This window comes from Plodia interpunctella, chromosome 21 (genome assembly GCF_027563975.2).
Source record: "Plodia interpunctella isolate USDA-ARS_2022_Savannah chromosome 21, ilPloInte3.2, whole genome shotgun sequence".
Taxonomy (NCBI): Eukaryota; Metazoa; Arthropoda; class Insecta; order Lepidoptera; family Pyralidae; genus Plodia; species Plodia interpunctella.
In genome coordinates, this window is record NC_071314.1 from 370,748 (window position 1) to 391,765 (window position 21,018).

Genomic DNA, 21,018 nt, shown 5'->3' on the forward strand with positions numbered 1-21,018 from the left:
GATAATTTGACGACCTCGTCCCGACCTAATGGTCGTCACGCCGGACACTGGAGGTCCCGGGTTCGATCCCCGGTCAGGTCAACATGGAAAATGATCGTTTTCAGATTGACCTGGGTCTTGGATGATTATCTATATATTATGTAAATATGTTATAGGATATAGTATCATTGGTTAGTAGCCCATAACAGAAGTTTCGAACTTATTTTGGGGCTAAATCAATCTATGTAATTTGTCCCTATAAGTGATTTAGAATTTAATAATGGCGTATCACGCCCAACAGTGGTCAGTCACGGAGGCTGCAGGTGATGACGATGATGTATGCAACTTACGAATGAAATCACATCGAGATGTCTATTCGGGATTAGTGATGATCGCCGTATCTTTCTATAACTATAATGTCGTATCATCATCTCTATACAAGTGGCGCCAGGATAAACACGGCTGGTCAGTGACCATGTATTTGCATACAGGTAAATTTTGTTCACATAATAACTGGACAAGTTCATTTTTTATTTATTAATTAAACAACTAATTACATTAAATTCCGAGTCAGATTGGTGTTTTTGACAGACATTTTGAGTTCGTTTCAACTCAAAATGCCTGAAGTCATGGGAATCGAGTGTGTCATGCTCACTCAAATGGTCAATCTGGTGGTGGCGTCGTGGGCCGGGTCGTGAGGTTCCCTCTATTATGGTTGAGCTACGCGATGGCTGTCCCATGCGTCAACTCGTGAACGGGTGCTGCCAGAGGGAACTGGTCATCTCGTTTCTCATATATTTTCATGTAAGTTAATTGTGTTTCACATCGATATATATATATATTATAATCAGCACTCGGATCACAATCATAACCTGTTTTGATATACCTTTTGACTATGTACATTATGTACTTTTATATATTATTAGAAAGAAAAAAAAAACATTGTAAGAAACAATAATGGTAAGCCGATCTGGCATGATAGGGACCGACACTGTTCAAATGAGTTTCTTTCGGCATTTCTTCTCAGCAGCGGTCGTTCCGAAATGCCAGTAGTTTGTAGCTTGTGAGAAATAACTATAAATATAAAGATTGACGAGAAAAAGTGCCTGTGAAGGTCTAATTTCTGAATAAATGATTTGAATTTGAATTTGAAAATTAAATCAAGACAGAAGATGCGTTCTCGAGTTGAGGCCGAGTCCGGGTAAACAAAATATGGTACACCCACGCTGGTTCGAGCATACAAAATTGACATACAACATTAAAATTATTTTCTCAGAAAATAAACTTTACAGGCATTTTTTCATGTGACAACAACACATCGGAACTGCTGAGAAGAAATGCCGAAAGAAACTCATGTTGGTCCCTATTATGCTAGAAGCGTTTACCATTATTGTTTCTAATATAATTTTTCTAATAGTACTATAATAAATTTCATGGTCAAAATATTTAATCGAGTGCTGATGCAATAAGTATAGATACAAAACACGATTAACCTTAGATATTTTTATGAGAATCGAGCTGACCATAGCCGGCGTGATGATCTGCGAGAGTTTGCATGGTACGACTGAATTCAGAACGCCCAATACCGAAAGGAGTGGCGTCTTTGAGAGGCCTTTGTCCAGCAGAAGACTACTTTATGTTCATGATGAGTTCATTTAACGGTAGCTTTATTACCACAATATACTTTATTTGCTATATTTACAATATGCTTTATTGCTTTATACCCATGAAGTACGTTGCTAAAAGAAATGTTCATGTGCATCGATTGATAAATAAATAAATAAATAAATATATTTATTAGGACAAATCACACAGATTGAGCCAGCCCCAAAGTAAGTTCGAGACTTGTGTTATGGGATACTAACTCAACGATACTATATATTTTATAACAAATACATATATAGATAAACATCCAAGACCCGGGCCAATCAGAAAAAGATCATTTTCCATCATGACCCGACCGGGGATCGAACCCGGGACCTCTCGGTCCAGTGGCAAGAACTTTACCACTGCGCCACCGAGGTCGTCAAATTTGATTGATTAACTTGTTATTTAGTTAGGGCATTGTAAATTACAATAGCGTTGAACTTTTAGGGGTTTTAAACTGGAGATTCTCATGTGCTTGCTACCTGTTACTATTTAACTAGTTGTTCACTGGGAACATGGACCTAAAACTGTTGTAATATTTTAAGAAGCCCCATGAACTTAAAAATTCAATTGACTATACCTAATTTCATGAAAATCAGATGCTGGTTCTGCAACCTGTTGGTTCTGTCTACCACGTAAGGGAAAAGACCTGATACTGTATCTATAACCATCATATAACTTCAATCAACTAATTCAACCAATCAAGTCATTTACATCACTATCTATCTATCTAGATACAAAAATAACATCGGTAACATTGGGCCCCGTACTGAAAGGGTCAATGAAATTTATTTAATCAAAGGTATTTATTGTTGATTCAATATTGTTAGGCATAATTGATTGGCTGATTAGTATTTCTACTTCTACTCATATAGCAATCGCAACATACATATTTCATACAATATCTACATATCAATGATTGTTTCCATTAGTATTCCAAACACGATGTGTGTATGAAAGCCTGCATAGATTCGCTTTAATATATATACCTATATGCGTACCGATATCGCATATAATATGCGTATCGTTTTCTTATTTTACTATCTGCAGGTCTACCATCAACTTTTTCAGAACGATTCCAATGCAACTCAGTTCAATTTAGGAAGCTAAAATGAATCGCATTCATAAATTAAGTGGATCGCGTTAAGAGATGATTGGTAGGGCTTACCTGTTGCTTAGAACTGTGCTCGTCAAATTTTCCGTATTTTTCATCACGAAAAGAAAAATATCTAAACGTACAACCATCTTTGCTGTCTGTTTATCACGCTTTCACACTTAACACTATTGTCAGATTTTACTCAAGTAGCCTAAAGGCATCTGACATGACTTTAACGACTATCTACCGCTATCTAGTGGCAGATAGTCGCATACACACTAGTAAATTCTGTCCACCAGTGTGCAGGTTTCCTCACGATATCACCTTCCTCAGATTGGTATACAATCTCGTGTGGCACAAGTAGGATTCGAACCTGGGACCTTTGGATCACAGGCGAAGTGCCGGCACCGCTTCACCGAACCGATCGTGATGAAATTTAATCGTAATGGTGACCTATCTAAAGGTTTCATTTCAAGTGTGATATAGCGGTCGATAGTCCTGAGGGATAACGGTGTCGCGGAGCTAACTGAAACACGGGCGTACGTAACAAGCATTTATTCCGGACTGGTTTATAAAATGACATCTCACAACCAAGCTACTTAGACTACCCCCCACCATTTATTATAAACTAACCTACATACATCACATTCCCCCACATCAATCAACCCTTACGTACAAAACCCCTTTGCTACATTTAAACTAACTTAAATCTAAAATATAAAAGTAACATAAAATTTCCCTTAAACTTAATTACATTTTCCTTAACCTACACTGTCGTACAGGACGACTAGGAGGTGGTGTAGTCACAGTTGGCAAGGCGTCCTGGAACTCGGGAGACGCAGGAGCATCCCTCCTGTTCAACCCACTGACTACCGACCCTTTAAGGGGCGTCTCAGCCTTCCCGGCTTCGTCGTTTATCTCCTCCGATTGGGCCGCATCCCCCGCATCCGGCAAGGCTATCTGTGGTTCAGAATTTGTGCTAGACTCGTTTTGGCTGGTATTAAATTCTGTATCAGGGCAAGCGAGCGATGAACGTCCACCCGTCCTCCGTCTCAGTTGATCGATATGCCTATGTAAGACCTCCCCATGCTTATCCCTGATCTTATAGTTACTAGGCCCGACGCACTCGGCCACCTGGCCCGATGCCCACTTCTGTGACTTTAAGTACTGCCTATACCATACGGTTTCATTTGGCCTAAGCTCCCTATTACTTCCTTTTGCCGCTACCTTTTGACGTTGCTGCGCTTCCCTGACTTTACCCTCCCTATTCGGTTTCAGTGCATCTAATTTTGTACGTAACCGTCTGCCTAGTAACAACATAGCCGGGCTTTCCCCAGTTGTCGAGTGCTCAGTATTCCTATAATGCAACAAAAACGTACACAAGGCTTTATCTATGTCTTGTTTCTCCTCACTAGCTTTTTTAATAACTCTTTTTAACGATTTTACAGCATTTTCCGCTAAACCGTTTGAAGCCGGATGGTACGGTGGCGAAAATATGTGCTCAATACCCTGGCTACTCACAAAATTAGCGAATTCCGCGCTAAAAAACGGCGGTCCGTTGTCTGTAACTATCTGTTTAGGTAAACCCCATCTACTGAATAATTCGCTAATCTTTCCTATAGTCCCAGTTGCCGCTGTGCTAGAAACCTGACAAACTTCTATCCATTTAGACATGGCGTCGACTAAAACCAGGTAAGTTTTGCCAAAAATTGGTCCTAGGAAATCTAAGTGAACTCTAGACCAGGGCCGGTTTGGCCAGGGCCACATTCGCGGGGTCTGGCGCGGCGGCGCGTCCGCCTGCGAGGCACACACCGCGCACTCCCGACACAACCGCTCCACGTCCTCGTCCACCCCCGGCCACCACACATAACTGCGAGCTAAAGCTTTCGATTTTACTATTCCCATATGGGGTTCGTGAATCATGCGTAGTACCCTCTCCCTACACTCGTCCGGTACTACCAGCCTATGACCCCACATAACGCACCCTAACTCTTCGTATAACCCGTCTTTACGATTAAAATACGGCTTCATACTCATAATCTCACAATCCGACGGCCATCCGTCTCGTAAATAACTCAAAACTTTAGCGAGAAGCGGATTACGCGACGTTTTACTTTTAATAACATTATAGTCTAACAATAGTTCCTGTTGAATAAAATGTAAATACGTTTGCTCGGGCGCCGGTGCATTACTAGACGCATGACTCATCTGTTTACCGCCGGCGGCCACAGGTAGCCGCGACAGCCCGTCCGCTCCGTTCTCGTCGGTGCGCACGTACTCGATATCGTACGAATAAGCCGATAATATTATTGCCCAGCGTTGCATCCGACTAGCTACCATGGTAGGTATCCCTGTATGTGGTCCGAGTATCGATACCAAAGGCTTATGGTCGGTGCGTAGGGTAAAACGACGACCGTACAAATATTGGTGGAATTTATTAACAGAAAATATAATAGCAAGTGCTTCCCTATGTATCTGAGAATAATTTCTCTCGGCATCGTTGAGCGTGCGCGATACATAGGCAACCGGGCGCTCGCGGCCGCCGCACCTACTCGGCTGCGAGAGCACGCCCCCCACGCCCCGCGCGCTCGCGTCGCAGGTCACTATGAGCGGCAGACTAGGATCATAGTGCATCAAAACTTCCGCGCTAACCAAAAGTCGTTTAACCTCTGTGAACGCTTGTTCACACTGCTGTGACCAATTCCATGTACAACCTTTTTTAAGTAATTCGTATAAGGGAACTAACTTTGTGCTCATGTTCTTAACGAACTTTGCGTAAAAATTTACTAAACCTAAAAACGAACGCAGCTCTGTTACACAGCTTGGTCGAGGTATTTTGGTAATGGCTTGAATTTTTTCTGGATCCGTTCTTATACCATCCCTATTTAAAATATAACCTAAATAACGTACTTCGTTAACTAAAAATACGCATTTATTACTTTTTAACTTTAGTCCATATTTATGCAACCTACTAAATACAGCTTCAACAGCTTGCAAGTGATCCCTTTTAGTTTGGCCCCCTATTATGACGTCATCTAAAAATACTTCGACGTTAGGGATATTATTTAATAAATTACACATTATTCGTTGAAAAATCCCGGCGCTGGATGCTAAGCCATACACCAGCCTATTATACCTATACAGACCTCTATGGGTATTCACAACGGTGAGATTTTTCGTTTCGTCTAACAAAACCTGATTATAGGCCTGAGATAAATCAATTTTTGAGAAAAACTGTGACCCACTTAACCTTACCAGCAAATCGTCTACTTTTGGCAACGGATAGCGGTCTACCACAAGCGCCGGGTTGACTGTAGCTTTGTAGTCAGCACAAATTCTCAAGGAACCATCAGCCTTGCTTACCGGTACGAGAGGTGAGGCCCACTCGGAGCAGTCGACGGGCTCGATGACGCCGTCGCGCAGCATCTGATCGAGCTGCGCGTCGACGCGGTCGCGCAGCGCGTACGGCAGCGGCCGCGCGCGGTGGAACACCGGTACCGCGCTCTCCCGAACCCTCAGAGTCGCCTTGCCCCCCGTGTATGTGCCCAAACCTCCGCTGAATAATTCCTTATATCTGTTGAACAATTTTTTCAACTCATGATCCATTTGTATATGGCTCTTATCTGCACCTATCATATTATTACAATTTGTAAACATTGGTAACTTTATTTTTAATTCTGATAACCACTGCCGTCCTAACAGTGAGGTCGTCCCTCCATCGATAATAAATAACTCTAAATTATTATGAACACCCTTATAATTCACAGTTGGTCTAATGACACCTAGTGGCTTAAGCTTAGAACCATCGTAAAAGTTTAAAATGACGTTGCTAGCCTCAATCTTTAAATGTTTTAAATATTTATTATAAGTTCCTCGGCTTATACAGGATACAGCCGTACCAGTATCCACTTCCATATAAATTGTATGACCTTCTATGACAACGGGCACACTCACCGCCTTATAATCGTTCAGGCATAAGTGGTGAAAATCCTCCCCGCAACTGTCCAGATTCTCGTCCTCTGGCTCCTCCTCTCCTGCGGCATAGTGTACAGCTGCTCTTCGCCCCTGCCTCTGGTCCGGGCACACACGCCTGAGGTGCCCCACCCGCTTGCACTTGCTACAGGTGTATTGGTTAAATCGACACTCTTCCCGATAATGGCCCACTCCCCCACAGCTATAACATTGTCCACTGTGTGTATCCCGACTGCCACTCCTCGCAATCTTGTTGCCGCTAAGGTTCGCTCCGGCGACCTCCGCCCGCTGCGCTCCCGCTCCTCCATGTGTACCGCGCCCGGCTCGGCCCGCCGCCCGTGGCTCCCGCCGCTGCTTGCCGCTGCTGACCGCCAGAGCATGCACATCCGCCGATAGCTCCCGGCTTGCGGCTCCTGTCGCGTCAACCGCAGCTGCGTCGCGTTCCGCGGCTTCTAATGAGCTGGCTAACTTCACCGCGTTAGTAAACGTGAGCGTGTCATCCTCTGCAAATAACCTCTGCCGGATGAGATCACTCCTCAAGCCGCACACGAATTGATCCCGAAGGTTTTCGTTTAATCCGTCCCCCAGCTTACAATAGCGTGTCAACTTTTTTAATTCCGCCACGTAGCTTGCCACATTCTCGTCCGCCGCTTGCCTTCTCTGCCGAAATCTGAACCGCTCTGCCAGTGCCGACGGGGTCGGTTGGAGGTGATTACGTAATAATCTGACCGCACACTCGTAGCTTAGTTCCGCTGGTTTCTTAGGGCTGGCTAGATTCGATAATAGTTCGTAAGCTTCGTCACCCATTACCGCAATTAAAGTAGGCACTTTGAGTTCATTTTTCACACTGTTCACTGTAAAGTACATCTCGAGCCTGTCCACGTAGGACGACCACGCCCCGTTCTTCACGTCGAACTCCCGCACTTTACCAATCGACATAATTGCGATGTCTAACCTGCACGCGTAAATATTGGTACTAATCCTCGTTCGCCAATGTGATATAGCGGTCGATAGTCCTGAGGGATAACGGTGTCGCGGAGCTAACTGAAACACGGGCGTACGTAACAAGCATTTATTCCGGACTGGTTTATAAAATGACATCTCACAACCAAGCTACTTAGACTACCCCCCACCATTTATTATAAACTAACCTACATACATCACATCAAGCACGGGCAAATATTTGTACCTGTTATAACAAACATTTGTCTGCGGTTGTGGGTGTGTTGTGCCCGTTTCTGTAATTGTGTCCATCGGATCCGCGCTTCAAGCGTTGTGCTTAGTGTAGGTCGTTGTGTGTTGTCCATTTTTTTCCAAATTTTTGTCACTAAAAGAACATAGCTCAATTTCAACTGGGGCTAAATCAATTGGCAGAATTCACCCGCCTCCGATCTACTGACCTGATTACGATTCAACTGTACCGTTCCTCTTGTCTCTTAAATTGTGTATCAATATTAGAGGGCGAAGTACAGATTCGCATTTCACTTCTCACCATCGATTCCGTTAGAAGTGCGCCGCAGCGAACCAATCACATTGCGGTGTCATTGTCGTTGCATCATAATGGCGCGCTGTGATAGGTTAGTTCCGTCTCAATACGAATCGACTGTAAGATGTAAATATCAAAGTCACACTTCACACATAGCATAAAGCTCATTAGTTCGTTAGCACGCTCGACTTGTGATATTGACGGTTAAGACACTCTTACAATGATCTGTCGTTGGATGGGTGATCAAAATTATATTTTCTTGAACTCCTCCGTGCTTCAGAAGGCACGTTAAGCTGTTTGCCCCGGTTGTATTTGCAATAGCCGGGATACAACGGGAATATACGATCTGAACTGAAAATAAGAACAAAAACCAAGCAGCCGAGCCGAGCCAAGAGTGAATCTGGCAAATATTTAATGAACAGTTCTTACTTAAACTACGATCTAATTAGATTAGAGATCTCTCTCCCACCTGAGCGTGTGTTTGTTGGCTGTGCCGATCCGAAGCACAGGGGTCAACGTAAAATAGAAATCTTACAATTTATCTTACAATTCAGCTGTGATTTTACGACCTGCTATCTGCCTGACGTCAACCCTCTTTGGGAATGTTATTGTTGCCTACCAGCTGCCAAATCTATATAGATTAAGGCGACTAACTAGGTATATAACCTACCCCTTAGTCGCCTCGTAAAAGTCATTCAAAGTTTACAAAAAATATCTTTAGCTTATAAAACTCAATAAAACTTTTGTCTCATTCTTCTGTTTTTTAATCATTAATCTGACTTAGAATTTAATTAAACAAAATTAAGCAACTTTTTAATATCAGAGCATAATTAATTATGACAAGTTTTGATCCTACTCGATTCTTAATCTAATTCCACTTTGATCCACAGACTGGGATGCATTGGCGAAAGCGGAGACTGAGAAGGCTGTTGACACCTCATATATTTAATTTTGCTCTTACAAGAAAGTTGAGCATATTAGAAATACGTCTATCTCATTTGGTTACACTGTCAATCGTCTGCATAGTCTCCTATAGCCTCCTTCCATGTATCCCTGTTTGGTCTTGATCCATCTCTTATCGAAAGTACATCCGCCCATCTAATCTAGGAATGCCTCGCTTTCTGTGCCCGTCAGTGGGAAGAATCCATGCATTTAATAAGTGCCTCGTCGGAGTACATACTAATTCCATGGTAGAATCAAAAGATTCTCACAGCAAAATAATGTTCGTCTGTCTATCTCTGTCAAATAATTTATTGTAGCAATATCAGCGGAGGAAAACAGAGATATAAAATGATAGAGGACGTTGTGTTGTGTCATAATGTATCTTGAAAATGTCATTTGTATTGTGTGGGGCGCCACTCACGCCGGATTTGGTTTGCTGACGCCTTCTTAAATGCATTTTTTAAACAATGCATTTAATTATAGTCAGTTATGACTAGTTAGTCGTATTTATCCGGGGATGATTTGACTTATAACATGAAGAAGTTTAAATTTAATAACGAAGCGCCTGTCCGAATATATCTGCAAATATTTTCATCCTCACATGAGTTTAAGAAAAGAGAGAAAATTTATAGAGAGTTTTGCAGGCGCATTTTTTTTTTGTTATTAAATGATTATTTATCTTACTATATTTATAATACTGAAAATTGTGTGCATATTATATAAAATGGATTTTAAAGTAAGTTGGAACAGGATTTTAAAACAAAGAGTCCAGTAAAATATTGAAAATTGTGTTCAATGTGACCAAAAATATACAGAACGAATAGGTAACAATTTATTATTTTGAAAATAATATCTTTTTAATTTTCCTGTTTTGGCCGTTGCCTGGGCCAATTAACTACATACTTATTTTTGGTCAATGTAAGCACTATTTTGTTCCATAGATAATTCTATTAACTTCTAAAACCGATTTATCAGAAAACGGTGTTATAGCGTGCCGGGTCCTCGTAAAACACGAGTAGTACGTAACAACCAACAGAGCTGAGTTTGTTTGTTCCATTAGGTCTGTATATCCGTCTGTCTGTTTGTACACTGAGTGACATTATTCTCTAAGTAATTTATATAAGTGCGGGCTTTTCTTTTAAAAACTTAAAAAACAATGTATAAGAGTAAAAATACTTATGACTTTATCCTAAGGCACGTACTTATATGTCCTAAGATATTATCTTAATTTTTTTTTTAGTTTAATTTACTGTCACTTATTGACATGAGAAGTACCTATTTGTTTTTTTTATGATGCCCAGGGCTTCGCTCCGGTGGGAATTTTGAGATAAAATTTAGCTTATAGCAATCTTGGATAATGTACCTTTCTAATGGTGAAAGAATTTTTGAAATCGGTTCAGTAGTTTCAGTGATTACCCGCCTAACGTACAAACTCACAACCGCCACCTCTTTATAATAATAGTATATAGATAAATACTAGAAGGCGTAAAATTACATTAAATATAATTAATGCTACGGTGACCACTTGCATTTGGTTGGCCGCATGCCTGTTTGGTTGTTTAGAAATATAAAAATGTATATTAATTTAATTATAATTTTTAAGCATAATTTTCCTTTTAAATTAAATCAATGCAGTGACGTTTTTCTGAGAAAGTAAGTCTTGACAGACAAACAAACAGTCAACGCAGTGATCCTATAAGGGTCAGATCTTTACCTCGAGGCAATTAAAGGCAGATTAAGATTGTTTATTATTAATTATATTCTTTGGATAAAAATATTAAAATAAATATTAAATAGTCACAAAATTTTATTTACGTACAGTCTACCGCTTATTAACTCACCCAAGGTCATTGTAAATTCGGAATAAAGATATTTTCAGGGTAACGTGATATACGGTCGACCGTACTATTAGCTGTTGCCAACATGGACTCCCCGAGACTTCAGACTATCATCAAAGTTGATTTAGCAGCCTGTGAAAGCGTATAGACAGACACACAATAGCATTTACATTATTAGTAAGGATAAATAAAATTAGATTTTTACTGCACCAGCCAATAATAGTATTTACCATTAATATTATTAATAGTCTTCGTAAAAAAAACACTGATTTTATGATAAAAATATAGTGAGAATAATCTAGTGAATATCATAATTTCAATGCTAGCAGACCATTTCAAAAGGTGTCTAAACACAAACAGGACGTATCAATTTCTAAATTAGGAAATTAAAACTTCACGTTTTATTAAGTACATCCTATCTCATTAATTAAAAAAAAATAATTCAGTATTTGAAAGTAGCCTTGTCAAAAAATTTTCTCTTTCCAAATATGGCATTTTATACTTTTGAGCCTCCTGGCTCTGAAGTTAAAATATATTAATTAATGTACTGTTTTAAATTATAATAACGTAAGTATGACTAAATATTTATATAGCATGCAAATAAATATATACCAGCATTGAATTCTATTCTGGATTGCTGTTCGTCGAAGGCTTAAAATATGACACTATACTGCCCCAAACAAACTGAAAAAGACTGCCCAAAACCTCTAAAACATACAAGAACTGATTCTGCCTAGGTTTCTCATAGTCGTCATCATTAAATTCAAAAGGATCTTCATCATCAGTGACAGTATCGTTAACCTCCAAATTCCCTTTCACTGGCAAATAGTTCGAATACAAAACGATCTTCTCCGGTATTTTCTGTATCTTCTTCAGAGCGTCAAAGGAAAGTTCTTCAACTTCTTCATCAGTTGATATGTCGTTGTCGACTGGAGAAATGTCTGCGTCGGTCACTTCTTCAGCAATCTCGTCTAATAGTTCGATTTTACTCCACGGTTTCTTGGTAGTCGCTTCTTCAGTTTTGTTTTTATCGTAGCCCAGAAATCTACAAATGGAAACAAACGTATTTGTTATTACAAATGAAATTTGTAAGACTGATAAGATTCTAAGATTGCTAGACAAAAATTATGGAACTATCATGATCATTTCAGCCCTTTTCCGGCTACTGCTAAGCACAGGGAAGCCCCCTGTGCAACTATTCACTGGCCCCTGTACTACTGGTACTATCATCTCAAAACGCGATCCATCGTTTAATTCGTAACATCGACTTAATTTTTAGTACGAATGCGATTCACTCTAGGTTCCTAAATTCAACTGAGTAAGTATGCATTGGAATCGTTCTGTAAGTGTTGATTGTAGCTCTGCAGGCCTCCGCGTACGTTACTCTCTGTCCTGTGCCTCTCTCATACACACGACCTGCAGCTTTCATTATATCGTCCGTCTCATAGCAGGTCATCCGACACTTCTTTCAACTGTTCCAGGTCATTTACTCGGTCAGCGCTTACTCCACCTACCATCACATCGACGTGCCAAATGTCTTGGATTGAAACGAATATTAATTACTTTTTATAGATCTCTCAATCTTCTACCAAGCCAAAGGTAAATTAATTGATTGCCTTTACCTCACTTTACATAACGGACTTGAAGTATGCCGCGAAAGCGCGAGTTCCTCACGCGGTCGAGCCATGGGACACCACACATCTAGCGCAGCATTATCATCTTCATGTACCATAGATAAAATAATACCTGTAAATAGGTGAGGTGATCCTCTCAGCAATATTGTTAGCTATCTGGTGGTAAACGTCGAAGGGTTTCCCAGGGCCGGCGGTTGTAGCTTGTGTGGTGTACACGCTCACCACGGACTCCTCAGATTCTGAGGGTCGGCTGCAGCTTGGATGGAACACCTGGTGGAAATTCCTTGATTTAATATTTGATAGTATAACTCCGATCGACGACTGTACTGGAGATCCCGGGTTCGATCCCCGGTGAGGTCAAGATGGAAAATGATATTTTAATTAAATGTCCCAAATTAATGTCCCCAATCCTGGGGACATCCTGGAATGAATTAGGAGTAGGGGATTTGTATTGGTTGGTTTTAACGACTGCAAATACAACCGGTACCAACGGTTTAACATGCCTTCCGAAGCACGGAGGAGCTCGATAACACACTTTTGGTCACCCATCTGAGGACAGGCCAAGAAGAGTAACATAACCGTCTACAATTCATAAAATATTTACACAATAACCATTATAATCGATTTCTCATCAGCTCTGTCAACAGTTATTGTAGCTTTGTAGTATCAAGTTGTTTGTTATTCTTGCTACGTAGAATATTTTAAACTTCTTTCTGCTTCCCTGACTCTGCCGTTACGTTTATCATCAGGTTTGCATGTGAATACTGATTAGCCGATTACATTATTTAAATATCACTAAGTACATAGTATAAAACAAAGTCGCTTCCCGCTGTCTTTCTGTCGCTATGTATGCTTAGATCGTTAAAACTTCGCAACGGATTTTGAAGCTGGTTTTTTTTTTATATAGAGTGATTCAAGAAAGTTTTCGTGTGTAATTTATTATGGTTTTACTCGAGCGAAGCCGGGACGAGCTGCTATTTTTTTATATAAGCATAGAAAACGGTTTCGACAGTGATACATTCTCCATCTCATTTTCGCCGGTTGCATTCGGAGCTGTGACGTCGAATAGGAAAAAAATAAGCTGATAATGAAGATTCCATATGCTGTATGTCACCCGCGTAATTATTTTAAAAGTACTTACTACGTTTTATGCACAGTAGCGGCGCCGTCTATTTTATAAAGCGCCATTGACTGACTTTTTGACCAAATCCTAGGGGAATCGCGTACTTTCGAGATAGAAAGTAACCTATATACTGGTATGTATCTCTCTTTATCCTGAGCACATATTATAAAACAAAGTCGGTCATCCAACGCGTCGGTCTGTTCGTGACAAACTCAAAAACTACAGCACGGATTGTTTAGGTGTAAATTTATTTTATTTTTAATCGAACGTAGTCACATCGGGCCGGTAGTAACAATATAATAATTTCAGTTCAACAATAAAAATAAAAATAAAAAACACGGAAGGTTTTCAAATTTAAATTCATCAAGTTGAAACAGCTCAATCGATTCACTTTAAAATCTCAGCACAACCGAAAATCATCATGCACACGATCCCTTAATCGGCTTTGGCGTCCGGTCATTTGATCCGGTAGATTTCCGGACGAATATTGACTGACTTCTGAGGTCAGCCAGGGTTTTGACGAGGGTGCTTCGAGAAGGTTGAGTTGAGCGGTAAAGTTACCGTCGGTGTCACTTACTTACTAAAATAATTACCATTTTTTTTTATTTTAGTTTTTTCGACGACCCCTGTAGCCTAATTTCATCATGGTCATAGCGGACTGCTACATTGGAGGTCACGGGTTCGATCCCCGGTCGGGTCATGATGGAAAATGATCTTTTTCTGATTGGCCCGGGTCTTGGATGTTTATCTATATATGTATTTATTATAAAATATAGTATCGTTGAGTTAGTATTCCATAACACATGTCTCGAACTTACTTTGGGGCTAGCTCAATTTGTGTGATTTGTCCTAATATATTTATTTATTTATTTATTAACCTATATTTTAATTCTTGTAGTATAATTAATAGTTGTTTAAGTCTCTTACTAATATAATATGGACTTGTATTGTATATTGTGCATAGTCAGAAATAAATATTTTCATTCATTTATTCATTCATTCATTCATTCATTCATTCATTCATTCATTCATTCATTCATTCATTCATTCATTCATTCATTCATTCATTCATTCATTCATTCATTCATTCATTCATTCATTCATTCATTCATTCATTCATTCATTCATTCATTCATTCATTCATTCATTCATTCATTCATTCATTCATTCATTCATTCATTCATTCATTCAAAAATGCTTGTACCTATATAAATTTCATTGAATATTTTAATGATGACGGACAATTGGAAGATAAAAAATATTTACTTATTTACTTTGTCTATACTAAGCATAAACTATATATTGCTTTCATGCAGAGGGTTGACACCATAAACTCGATTTCATTATTGGCTGTGAGGCTCCAAAGCCCGGATAAAATTTGAAGCGCACAGTCACAAACAGTGGACGATGTAACTGCGAAGACCTAAGATGAAAGATACAGATACTTGTAGAATCCATACCAAAACGTATAAAATAAGTATGCATTAGTATCTTCAAAGCAGGTGGGACCAAAAAGGATACGTGCCATTGCCAGTATCATGAGTACGTGAGCGGAGTTTAAAACTTGACATTGGCATCAAGGATCAAGATGTGTGTGTCCTGATTGACTCAGAGACAAGACATTTTTAATAGAGCTCACACGATCGCTCTCAATACTTTATGAAACTTCTATTCTACTGTTATAAATGCGAAAGTATGTTTGTATGTTTGTTACACTCACGCAAAATCTACTAGACAGATTGTTATGAAATTAGGTAAACGGGTAGGATATAAACTGAAATAACACATAGGTTACTTTTATCCCGAAAACCCCACGGGGAGCGAAGCTTCAACTAGTAAAATATATAAATTTGAAAGAGATACGATATTACGTATGATTATATCCCAAAAACTTACAAGAAATAAAAGCTAGTGTATGACTTTTTAATTAGTTGTATATCATAAAGTTTCATATATTTTGTTTTTTTGACTAAAATCATGGATATTGTTACGAAAGCGTGAATTCTTTTGGGGGTTCAGTCAATCAATTCGAATAAGGGTGGATGTTTGTATGGTAAATATAGTTTTACAAGTTAACAAGAGCCACGGGCGACAACTAGTCCTATGTAAACTCTTTATTATTATAAACTAACTGCGCCCTGGGGCTTCGCTCCCATGGGAATTTCAGGATAAAAAGTAGCTATATGTTATTCCAGGTTATATTCTACCCGAGTACCAAATTTCATAACAATCGATCCAAATCAAATCAATCAAAAAATCAATGCGTGAAACGTACGTACACACATCCTCACAATTTTTCGCATTTATAATATTATTTAGATAGGATTGTCTAGACATTTCGGCGCCATTTTGTGAGTTTGGCATAACAAGTTTCCCGCCATTTATTGATTTTCCATGTTATCTGTTACTTGGAAGACATGATATACATTACAATATCAATTGCTAGACTGACAAGTGGTATCAATTTTCATCTTAAGACGGGGAGCGAGGGAAATTGAAGTCACATCTTATATTTTCACTTTTTATCGGTAAAATGAATGCAATCGTTCAACGCTATTATCAGACTTTAAAAAAACATAGATTAAAGAATATTATGTGTTTTTTTTAAAACACAGAATAAAGAATATTTTATGTTTTTTTTAAGTCAAAGTTATTTATTCAAAAATTAAACCATCATAGCAAATTTTCACGTCAAATTGTATATTATATTAGTGTTTCCGAAAAAGCAACAAATGACTGGCATTTCGGAACGAAAACGGGGGGCTTACCATCATCTCTTAACGCGATCCTCTTTACGACCTAAACTGAACTGCATCGCAAATTCGTACCATAGACTGCTGGTGAGAGAAATACGACTTTAAACCCTGCAGGCATCAACTTTTACAGAACGATTCCAATGCAACTCAGTTCAATTTAGGAACCTAAAATGAATCGCATTCATACAAAAAATTACTAGATACTTTAAATCTAAAAGTTCTGTGCGGTTCCCATGGGAATGCAATATTTTTCAAAGCCTCATACAAAAACTTTATATAAAAAATGTATACAAATAAAAACCATTGATGGACAGACGTCATTGACCGCAATAGCAATTTGTCCAACCATGACCAGGGACTGAAGACGCGCCGATAAATGTCGATAATCGTGTGAACTGACCAAGATCGAGTTGTGTGTGCGCAATGAGATTATCTCATTTGTTCGTTTTCCCTGTTTCTTCCCCAGCCATTGTGCGTCGGAGCCCAGGGTCCGCTTCCCTAACTTTTCGTATTCACGTCGCACAGTCGTAGACCCAATGTGCGTGCAATTCGACTATTGATAAGATTTGCACTAGATTTAAATATTCAGACAATCATACTATATTACCCGTAAAAACATTGTATTCGTAATCATTCTTTTTATCGGTTAAATCATCAGTTTAGTATATGATTTAATCGAATGATTAAGAAATTACTTTATAGACTTTTTGATAAAAATATTTAGTAAAAATATTTTTACGATAAATGTATTTTGAGCAAGTACATTTACTTTTTAACTACATATACTAATACAAATTACGAAATAAAAAAAAATATATATGAATATATTCGTGGTGCAAACTTGGTAAATGAGAAAAAAATTCAATGGGTACCATGACATTGAACTGTGCATTAAAAAAAAAGTTAAGAAAACAATCGAAAATTACCTACTAAAAGACTAAAAGTTGGTACCTACAGAAGACAATTACGTTTTAAGGACGGTTAACAAGACAGAGCGAAAGTTTGTTTGTTATTTCTTCACGCTATATATGCTCAACCAATATTTTTCAAATTCATGTAGTTTGAAGTATAAAAACAAATCCCGCGGGAAATCGCGAATAGTTAGGATTTTAACTGCCTATATTGCAAAACATTTTATCAAGTTAACTTGGTTCATTAATTTCCAACACTTCTTATTCAAATTATTAATATAATACATATCTAAAATATTTCAAAGGAGAGTTCAGACCCAAGTCAATATGGCCTGGGAAAAATCTGTCTAGTTTAATATTTAAGTAGATTATAAAAAAAAAAACTCACCAAAGCAAAAATAGCTAGAATTAAAAACGCCTTCATTTTATTGGAAAAATTTCAACACTCTAGTTTTTATTATCTTAGACCTCTTCGACCTACTCACGCGCCACAGCGTAAAGAGACGAACTGCGCGGGCGCACATCTGACTGCTAGTGCAGTAGGGTACGCATGAGGCGGGGCGGGTGAGGACTGCTAAAGGAAACTGCGGAGAAAATTGATTTTAGGGCGTGTGGTAACCATAATTAAGGACTTAGAAATTTAATTTGTATTTTTTTAAAGAGTTTATTTGAATGCGAATTGCCGGTCGTCAATATCAAAATCAATAGTGAAGTTATTGAGGAGATAAAAACCCTACAAAGAATGACAGAGGCGAAGAGATTATTTAAATCAATCTTATTGACTGTATTACATCAATTTCCCGTGGGGATAGCGTAGGTATAGGCAGAAATTAAGATGATTATAAAGAATAAAGAAATCTAAATATAAATATATTAGAACAAATCACACAGATTGAGCTAGCCCCAAAGTAAGTTCGAGACTTGTGTTAAGGGATACTAACTCAACAATACTATAGTCTATAACAAATACATATATAGTTAAACATCCAAGACCCGGGCCAATCAGAAAAATATCATTTCCCATCATGACCCGACCGGAGATCGAACCCGGGACCTGTCGGTTCAGAGGCAAGCACTTTACCACTGCGCCACCGAGGTCGTCTATAGATATGTGTAAAGATCGTACCAATTGGAAACCTTGAACCGCACGACCATACAGGCTATCTAAGCTGATTGTTCTGTCTTTATCTTATCTCAGTTATAAAGCAAACGGAAGTACGAGAGGATAGAAATGTTTATCTTTACTCATCCAAGGAAAACACTGGACCGGATTTGACCGAATTTGATGAAATTTTCTAATCGAGATTTAACAAAAGCATAATCCTGATAATGGAATTTTTGTAATGTGCATTTGTTTAAATCTCTAGAACCACCGATATGTCTACGAATTGTAGTATAACTATATCTGGTTTCTTCCTTAGCTGTAAAGACCACTTAATAACTTCCCTGCTTCGTACGGTCTTCGATATCAATAATAAATTGTCTTTAACTCTCCTTTCTATTCCTTGCCGACATCAACTGACTATTGTTCTGGTATTAGAAGCTAGCTTTGACAAAATTTTCACTTGTGTTTTTGCCCTATTAATTCGTGTTTTCGCTTCTATCCCGTGATTTTAACTTCACATTAATTTTAACGACGATGACTGAGTTTATGATGATGAATGTTGAGCGTGAAGTCATTAGCTAACAAGTAAAGAATAAATAGCCGTTACCACTTCAGATTAATGCTCCAAATTTATCGAATCTTGCTACTGAAAGTTATAAAATATGTAAACATGTCATCATCAGACATTGATGTATTGATTGGTGATGATATGTTTACATATAATAAAATTGAAGAGAGGTCAAATTTGTACATTGGATTTTTTTTTAAATTCTTCATGGAATATACTTAGTTACTGCTATAGATTACGAAAATATAGTTTTGGATTTTTTTTTCTGTCTGTCTGTCTGAAGCGCATCACTCGAAATCTACTGGACCGATTTGCTTGAAATTTGGTATGTAGTTACCTTATATACCGGGCTAACATCTTAGATAATTTCATCCCGGTAAATGGTCAGGTTCCCGTAGGATAATTGAAAACTATTAATGAATCAAAATTACCTCGGAATACAGGGTTAACATCTTATAGACATGTCATCCCAGAAAATGAGGAGGGTCCTGTAGGAAAATTAAAATAACAATCCACGGAGCCGATTTCCTTTAAAATTTTGTAGAAAGAAAAAGGGGTGAAAAACTGTTAATATGAAAGTTCTACACCGTTGAAGTTAGTGACTTGAAAATTTGGATTTTGGTTATTTACAAAAAGTTAATGAATACGTATTTCAGATTTTTCTGAAAATTAACCCTCAACCTTCAAAAGGGGGGTGAGGAATTGTATGGGGCTTAATACAATTTTCAAGATAAAAAGCTGAAAATTGGCACACTTTTTGTAGTAAATAACTGTAAGTAAATACAAAAAATGTTTAATTTACGTTTGTGGTTAATAAAAACCGTTACGGGACCGGGACGGCACGCGTTGCAGAAAGCGGGAGTGGGAGTCGGAGCGGGAAATGGGAAGGAGACACATAGTGGGAAACGGGACGGGACACTTTGCGAAAAACATGATGGCACAGTATGTAGGAAACGGTACGGGATATCTACATTATATAGCAGGAAGCGAGATTAAACAAGTTTGCGAGAAAAGACACGCGGCGGTAAATTGGAAATTGAATTAAAGATGCGAATTTACATACCAGAAACCATATATGTTTAGCAGTCTTGCAGAGTGCGCGATAAAAAAATACTGAGATTTTGCTATAAAATCCACGCGGGCGAAGCCGCGGGCAAAAACTAGTAAATAAATAAAAACTCAGATGTAAAAAAAAACTAATTTATATACTTCTGAACATAGATATAAATTAAAGTAGGTATATTATTTACGTAAATTACAGTATCTAGTTTATAAATATAGTATGTATGTACGCGATAGTCCAACATTGTACTCGTAGCTAGTAACGTGCCATTCCCAGGAACATACCTACTTTCCAGGACACATTTGTCTGAGAAGGGAACGTTCCATATTAATGGGAATTTAGAAAGTATACATCACTGTTGGAATCGTGATTCTGATATATCTACAGATAATATACTACTTGTTGGTATCCCATCGTCTATGAGAAGAAACCAATTATGCTCCGTCCAGTACAGTCTGTAAAAGTATAATACAGTCTAAATGTTTTCTCCACACTCAGTCAAGCAAAATTTTTTAGCTAGCTGAATTTTTAATATGACCACGAAAGGGGATATATTTTTCGATAACCGCGTACCTGCCAGTACCTGTCACGTCGGCGACCGAGATATTGCGAAGACATCCCGTCCCGAAATTGTGGAGAGAATTCAAAATTACTCGGTCTAGGTATTCACTTCTTTGGAAATATAAATATTTTGTAGTATATTTGTTATTTACAATTATAATAAGCATAATTTCTGATTAGTCCTCTCGATAACCTTATAATAACTAAATGTTGTAAGTTTCGCAGCCATCTGTCCGTTCATTAAACGACACACTATCCGCGAACAGGCTCACAGTCTATCTGCAAATAAATCGTATTTTTCAATACTCTTTCCCAGTGAGAAAACTTTTGATGTTGT

General features: G+C 38.5%; 2 protein-coding genes across 2 annotated transcripts in view; one reads left to right on the top strand and one right to left on the bottom strand.

Moving 5' to 3' along the window:
- Jhbp12 (Juvenile hormone binding protein 12) overlaps positions 1-21,018 on the top strand; it is an 82,862-nt gene that overhangs the window by 45,703 nt on the left and 16,141 nt on the right. The window lies entirely within an intron of this gene.
- LOC128679000 (uncharacterized) lies at positions 10,886-17,940 on the bottom strand. Its single transcript, XM_053760930.2, has 3 exons — positions 17,773-17,940; positions 12,707-12,864; positions 10,886-12,005 (listed from the first exon to the last, which is right to left on the bottom strand). The coding sequence occupies exons 1-3, from the start codon at positions 17,806-17,808 to the stop codon at positions 11,585-11,587; spliced, it is 615 nt and encodes a 204-aa protein (XP_053616905.1). The 5' UTR covers positions 17,809-17,940; the 3' UTR covers positions 10,886-11,584.

What these genes read in the sequence shown, in the direction of transcription:
- LOC128679000 (XM_053760930.2), bottom strand. Translation starts at nt 17,808, where the DNA reads ATGAAGGCGTTTTTAATTCTAGCTATTTTTGCTTTG. An exon ending in TTCTAGCTATTTTTGCTTTG is followed by an intron (nt 12,865 to 17,772) that starts GTGAGTTTTTTT and finishes AATTTCCACCAG; the next exon opens with GTGTTCCATCCAAGCTGCAG. An exon ending in ATCACCTCACCTATTTACAG is followed by an intron (nt 12,006 to 12,706) that starts GTATTATTTTAT and finishes TTCCATTTGTAG; the next exon opens with ATTTCTGGGCTACGATAAAA.